Source organism: Pollachius pollachius (genome assembly GCF_949987615.1).
Source record: "Pollachius pollachius genome assembly, chromosome: 8".
NCBI classification, from domain to species: domain Eukaryota; kingdom Metazoa; phylum Chordata; class Actinopteri; order Gadiformes; family Gadidae; genus Pollachius; species Pollachius pollachius.
Window position 1 is genome coordinate 10,942,013 of NC_136941.1, and position 6,569 is coordinate 10,948,581.

Sequence of the window (6,569 nt, forward strand, 5' to 3'; positions counted from 1 at the left end):
CAAGTAATTATACATTCAACATCTGGTTACACAAGTCACAAAAAATACCCGCATGTTAAAAAAGTAAATACAGCTACAGTAGTTATAACAGGGTCAACTACAAATAACACTTATGATTTGTTCAAACTGACGAAAACTGCATGACAGTACAGACTCTCCATCTTGAAAGATTAACTCATAGGATATTGATTGTACAGGTCGTTTCCAGGCATAACTGGCTCAAAGCTTCATGACTAATTGACAGCGATTTTACCCTCTTCCATAAAATGGGAAAATTGTGATTTTGACACACCATCAGAGCCGTTCTTTTCCACTTCAGCCATGGAAGCAGGCAGGCCAGAGTGGGACCCGTCCATCTTCATTAGGCCGCCGGTAGAGCCAGCCATAGGCCCACCAGCAAGGCTACCAGGATATGGGATCCCACCCCCCTGGATGACTGAGATTTCATTGGTCTTCATGGCCAGGCTGCTTCTGAAGACAGCCGCGTACTGGTTCCATAGTGGTGGGTCAAAGTTCATGGCCGGAGGGCCCAACTCTTTGGGCGCTTGCATTATCTCTTGCATTTTAGCTTCGGAGCCCATTGCCATCAGAGCCATTGGATTATCCAATGACATACGCTGGCCACGCCTCGAAGTGTTGTTCCACATGTGGGTTCCAACATGTACCTAGAAACAAACAAAATATAATTAATGCTCTGTTGAAAAGTCATGTTAATAAAATAATAGGTGATAGCTTTTTGTGCCAGAGGATGCATACCTTTAGGTTTCCCTTGGTGGTGAAAGCTCTCCCACAGATAGTGCAGGCAAAGGGCTTCTCCCCGGTATGAGTGCGTTCATGGATCTGAAGAGCACTGGCAGATGAGAAGTTCTTGCCACAGGCATTGCAGAGATGCTGTTTGGTAGACCTTCGCGACACACTGGAGTTGGATGATGTCATGCCAGTTCCCTGTGGCAGCTGGGAGCTAAACAAGCCATGGGCCCCCAGGGGATTCTCTGGAGGAATCTTCATCTCCAGACTGGCAAGACTAAGGGGCATTCTGGTGAAAGGCAGGTGAGCTGCAGAAAGAAAGATCATATTAAGGGCAGGAACAACAATGCATTATTTTCATCATAATATCTGTCAAATATGTCAAAAAACAACAACATATATTTACCATAATCTCCATTTGTGTAGGGCAGGCCAGGTTCGTCTTTAATAACTTTAGGGACGAAGCTGCTGGGAGCTGTGAGGTCAAGGGCTCCACTGGACTCGTTGCCCTCTTGAGCGCCACCATCAGAGTCTGGTCTTGAAGCGTGCTGTGGAGAATCGTCCTCAGAGTTTGGAGACTTTGTGTGGCCATTGGCCATGCTTGTTAAGGGGGAGGAGGAATGGTAGGACATGGCAGCCTCCGAGATGGCAGGACTACGGTCGTTGTGAAAGACCTGCTCTTGCGACGTAGAGGGAGACTCTTTGGACGTCCCCTCACTTTCTGAGGCAGTGCTGCTCTGGCGCTTCAGTGAAAGAGCGGAGGGGAGATCCTTTAAAACATCCAGGCTTGAAAAGGGAGAGGCAAGAGGGGCGGGCTGTTGGTGTGCTGGTTCTTCAGTGGTAGAAGGTGGTAGAGATGCGTCGGTCAGCATCTCTTTGGAATGCAGCTCCTCCTCTGGCTCATCCATAGTGTCATCAAAGCCGTTGATATCCATGGACCTTTCGTCGTCCAACAAGGAATCCATTGCTTCAGGAGCCTCGATTTGGTTCTCTGGCATGGGGGTGTTGGGGATTTGCCCGCCCATGTGCATACGAATGTGCTGCTGCAAGACCACAGCGTTGGTAAACTTCTTCTGGCAGATGGGACAAGAGTGCTGCATCCTGAGAGGCGTGTTGGCCCTGTGCACCCCATAATGGGCCTTCAGATTGCCCTTTGTAGAGAACGCACGGCCGCAAATCTTGCACTTGTAAGGCCTCTCGCCTGTGTGCGTGCGGTAATGCATTTTGAGGGAGCTCTGGCAGCTGAGCACCCTGTGGCAAATTACACATTCATTGGGATCCTTGGTCCTTTTCTCCAGGCCGTCGACCATCTGCTGGAGTTTTGCAGTTCCAGAGCTTTGATCTCCCAACTGGCCGCTTCCGTTGACGTGGTGCAGTGCTCCGATCAGATCTTTAGAATCTTGGATCTGTTCGAAGCCCATGTCGTGGCCAAACATGTTTGAGGAAACTGATGCAGACTCACTTGGTGATGGGGAGGGCCTCAGGGAGAACTGATCACTCATAATGCCTTCAAATGTATTTTTCAACCCTGGTATAGATGACTGGTGGGGCCCAGCCATTGGACTGCCGACCACTGGTTTCACGTCGGTGAGGTTGGCCTCGTCATAGGGCATGGACATGCCATAGGGAATTCCACTGCTGGTGGGAATGTTATCGAGGTGCTCTGGAACAGGGTGGGGGTTCATCTTGATATTGGGGTATTTCTCCTTGTGCCTTTGGAAATGCACTTTGAGGTTTCCTTTGGTGGTGAAGCGGTTACCACAGATGTTACATTTGAAAGGCCGTTCTCCAGTGTGAGAACGCAGGTGAATCTGCAGAGCGCTATCATTTCCAAAAGTCTTGCCACAGTACTTGCACTTGTGCCTGTAGGGTGACTCGCTATTCTTTGACTCAGAAGGAAGATTCAGCATCTTCGCCTTTGCTTTTTTAGAGGCCTCAATACCAGCCTGAAGGCCAGCAAAGGGGCTGGGGAAACCATTGACCCCTGTAGCCTGTGGCAAAATTGCTGGTAGGCGATGGGCCAGGTCTGAAACTCCCTTTGAAATGTCAGCTTCAGTGGTGAAGTTGCCCAGTCCTTCAGTCAAAGAGGTGGGGATACCAGTGATTTGAGGAAGTCGACTCTGCTTCATGGTCTCCATGGAGAGGCTCTGACTGCCTGTTCTTTTACCTATGAGAGCTGCGGCAGCAGAGAGCTGTTGAGAGAGATGGGCACCGAGGGCTTTGAGCGGGTCCACTGCGGCCCCGAGAGCCGAGTGGAGGCCTTGAGGTGCCATCATGGCCACCTGAATTCTAATCTGTTCCGTCAACTGGATCTGATGGAGTTGCTGTTGCTGGAGACACACCAACTGTTCCAAGATCATTGGTATGGTTTGCAGCGCCTCTTTGGATGACGACAGATGCGCGTGTTTTGAAGAATGCTGAGTGACAGCCACCTTAGTGGCACTCATTGACTCTAGAGTTACATTTGAATCTTGAATCTTGCTGGATCTGAAAGTCATCTCAGAGCTGGTGGACATTTCTGTTCTGTCTTTTTGACCCGACTCCTCTGCAATCGATTTGATCTCGTCTGCCAACTCTGTGCGGTTGTTGGATAGCGAGTGACTGCTTGACTGGCCATCATCAGGGTCACTATTTGCACCATCGGAAGAACCTTGTGAATAGTCCTCCGGAACCCCGTTCCCATAGCCATTCCTCAAGATGACCACCTGTTGACTTTTAGTGCAATTTTTCTCATGTTCCTGGAATTCAGTCTCATCAAAGAATTCAGCGCAACACTTGTTGCAGACCTTGGTATTGTCCATTCTGAATTTCTTCTTCTCCCGTCCTGTTTCTTCAGCTTGTCCATATGAAGTGACTCCTAAAATAAGAAAAGACAAAATCTTGATAAGAGCAGGTTTGTGGTGCATGAAAACATTGATAGTGGTTTATTTAAAAAATAAAAAAGGTAGCTAGAATTCAGAACAGAAAGTTCTATACTAGGACAATAATCATGGAATCTCGATGGCCAGCAGAGGGCGCCATCTACTCTTCAAAAGTACATGAGGAGCAAGGTACCGCCAACAAACAATGCCAAATCATTTGGGATTATTTCACAAGAGACTAACCCATGCTCATAACAAATATGGTGGTTGATATGACATTGAACATACGTCAGGGTTGGTATGAATGCTGGCGAGATTAATTTGCCTACAGGAAACATCTGAATGTAAAGTAAATTCCATTAGCCAAATTAAACTTTGAATACATTTTTATTCAGCGAATCTTCTCACCATGGCGCATTCCTCAAATAGCCTATGTATGGGCATTGTCAAATGCTAATGCACTCAGCGAGGGGCAAGTAGCCTACTTGTTTGCATTCTCACACAAAAATGGTAGAGTTGTTAATTGCTCACCAGGCATCATACAGTGGGGGGAAAGAAAAACGGACTCCCGCATTCTTTGTGAAATATAGGCGAACCGTGTCGTTGATATTTCATCAATGATTCATTAAATACACTTTACAAAAGACGTGGCCGTAAGTCAAACCTGGGGATATTAGCGTTGTTTAAATCTAAAAAGATCCAACTATATAATAATAGTATAGTAGTATAGTAATTAAAAAACACTTCCACTTCGTGGCACGCAATCTAGATGAGTGATAGGGTTCATAGGTGAAATAACTCGGGAGATCAATGTAGGTTTTGAATTGAAAATGGTCACAACAAAAAAAATAGTAATGTGGCGTAGTATTTAATAATGTGGACATTTGTTAGCGTTCCCATAGTTGTGTCATCAGGAGATGATGTCCACGACATGGTTTAAATAGGGCAACGCCAAACGCACCCCCACCCCGTCTCCAAAAAGAGCTGAATGCTCCATCCCCCCACCACTCCCCATATGTACCAAAGGAAACAGTCATGCATTAAACTGGGGAATTTATTGCCTTTAGGTCAGCTTACTCCCGAGTCACATTTCATACGCAGTTGTTGACTACCTTTGTTTAGAGGGCAGAAAAAAATTGCAAACTAGATTTTTTTTTAAAGCAGAACCTCAATAAACACGTGCTGTTAAATACACTACAACAAACCTTGTGGAAACTTGCATATTGTCGTGCCAGCATCAACATTGAGAATATACAAAAGGGCAATTTCCAATTATATAAACCAAAATAACCCAACCTATAGGACTACACTTTCGACAAAAATGTAAAATGATTTAATACAAACTTAATATAACTGCATAATATAACTTCTATTCACTTTATAATGCTACTTGTACCAACAGCGGACTACTGGCAACACAAAACAAATCTATCAAGTTTGGAAATCCAAAAGGTAACGTGAGCAGAATCAAAAGGTAGTCCTTTAAATCAAAACACAAAACGGGAGGAATACCACGACTGAATGCCCGCTTTTGGTTCAAAGTTGAAAAGTGAACTGTAATAATTTCCAGTCGGGTAAATTAGCCTACTCGTTGTTATGTCGAGCCTCCATAATCAGTTATCGATGAGCCACTAGAACTCGTACGAGAGAACCAGAGTCCTTAAACGATGAATGAAAAAGATTCAGCCTATTATCTTCACTTTGGTCAAACACTTTCGATAGATGAAAAAACTCCGAAGACAGTTTAAAGACCGAAACTTCAACAGCAAGGGTCACTTTGCAGGTCAAAGTGCGAGAGAACAATGCAAGGTAGCCAAGTTAAAAGTGCTACTTTAGAAACAGCAGAGAACTAAAGCAAACTTTCAGTAAACTCTGCGGACACAAACCAAATATCCACTCTCTTACCTATTTCTGACGAGCCGGGTTCATCCGAATTGATGTGCTGCGGCTTTGCTTGCTTGCGCCTCGACATGGTGCAACCATCAGCAGCAAATAGTCCTGCAATATTTCTCCCTTCTTTCCAAATTCTTCGGGTTGGAAATTAGCCCCTCAAGTAGAAATGCGCATGTCAACGTAATTATTATTATCAATAATGCATTGCGATTTATCATGCCCCCCTGACAGCTGATTGGCTCTAGTCCAAGCGCTCACACATTATTCAAATCGGTGCTATTGATGAGAAGAGCAGAGTGGCCGTAGGGGGCGGGAGGAGCGCTACTAGTGGATGGACGAGGGAGGAGCACCAGTCCATAGTTCTTCCCTTCTTCAAGATTCTTTTTGTATTTCGAAGTAAAGTAAATCCTTCCCTACTTACTTTTCAACTAGATAGGCCTACTCGTTGATATTTTACGTGAAATATCTTGGATTATTAATGCGTGGTCTCAAACCAAATAGGCCTACAAATGACGTATTATGCTTTATATATGTCTTACCAATAGTTTGATTTTAACTAATAATTGTGTGCTTTCTTAAAGCTTTGTTGAAGCTCAATCTTTCCTCAGAAAAAAATACTAATATTCATTATTATAGCATTGATCATAGCAATGCTTTTTTTATATATTTAGGCCTATAAATATATTTATTTAGGACTTTGTAGTATTTCATTCATATTAGCCTTCAATGTGTTATTTGTTTGAAAAGTTCAGTTGTGTTGTATTGAAATTGGTGTAAAAAGCGACCCTGAATGTTTATGGCAATGTTCCACACACAATAGAGTATTGCATGTACATAGATTCGGTTAACGGTTATCTTAACTGAGCTGTTGCTGAACAATATGACCTGTGTTTTCACAAAGCTGAATCTGTAGGTTAAGCCACCACTTATTTTGCTATGCGAACTAATGCATTTTAGACCCTTGATAGGTGTTTGTTTTCCATGTTTGTCTTGGGGAATATAATAAACAACCCCTTATTTCCTTTCAGATAATGTCTATCCACTTCAGGGAAAACTGTAGGTAAGTAA

At 44.2% G+C, this 6,569-nt stretch overlaps 1 protein-coding gene across 1 annotated transcript; it reads right to left on the bottom strand.

Annotated features, from left to right (window-relative positions):
* Positions 1–233: 233 nt before the first annotated feature.
* sall4 (spalt-like transcription factor 4) lies at positions 234–5,580 on the bottom strand (the record flags this gene model as incomplete). The annotated part of the gene is made up of 4 exons (XM_079741103.1): positions 234–665; positions 757–1,055; positions 1,154–3,604; positions 5,514–5,580. The coding sequence occupies 4 exons, from the start codon at positions 5,578–5,580 to the stop codon at positions 234–236; spliced, it is 3,249 nt and encodes a 1,082-aa protein (XP_079597229.1).
* Positions 5,581–6,569: the final 989 nt, after the last annotated feature.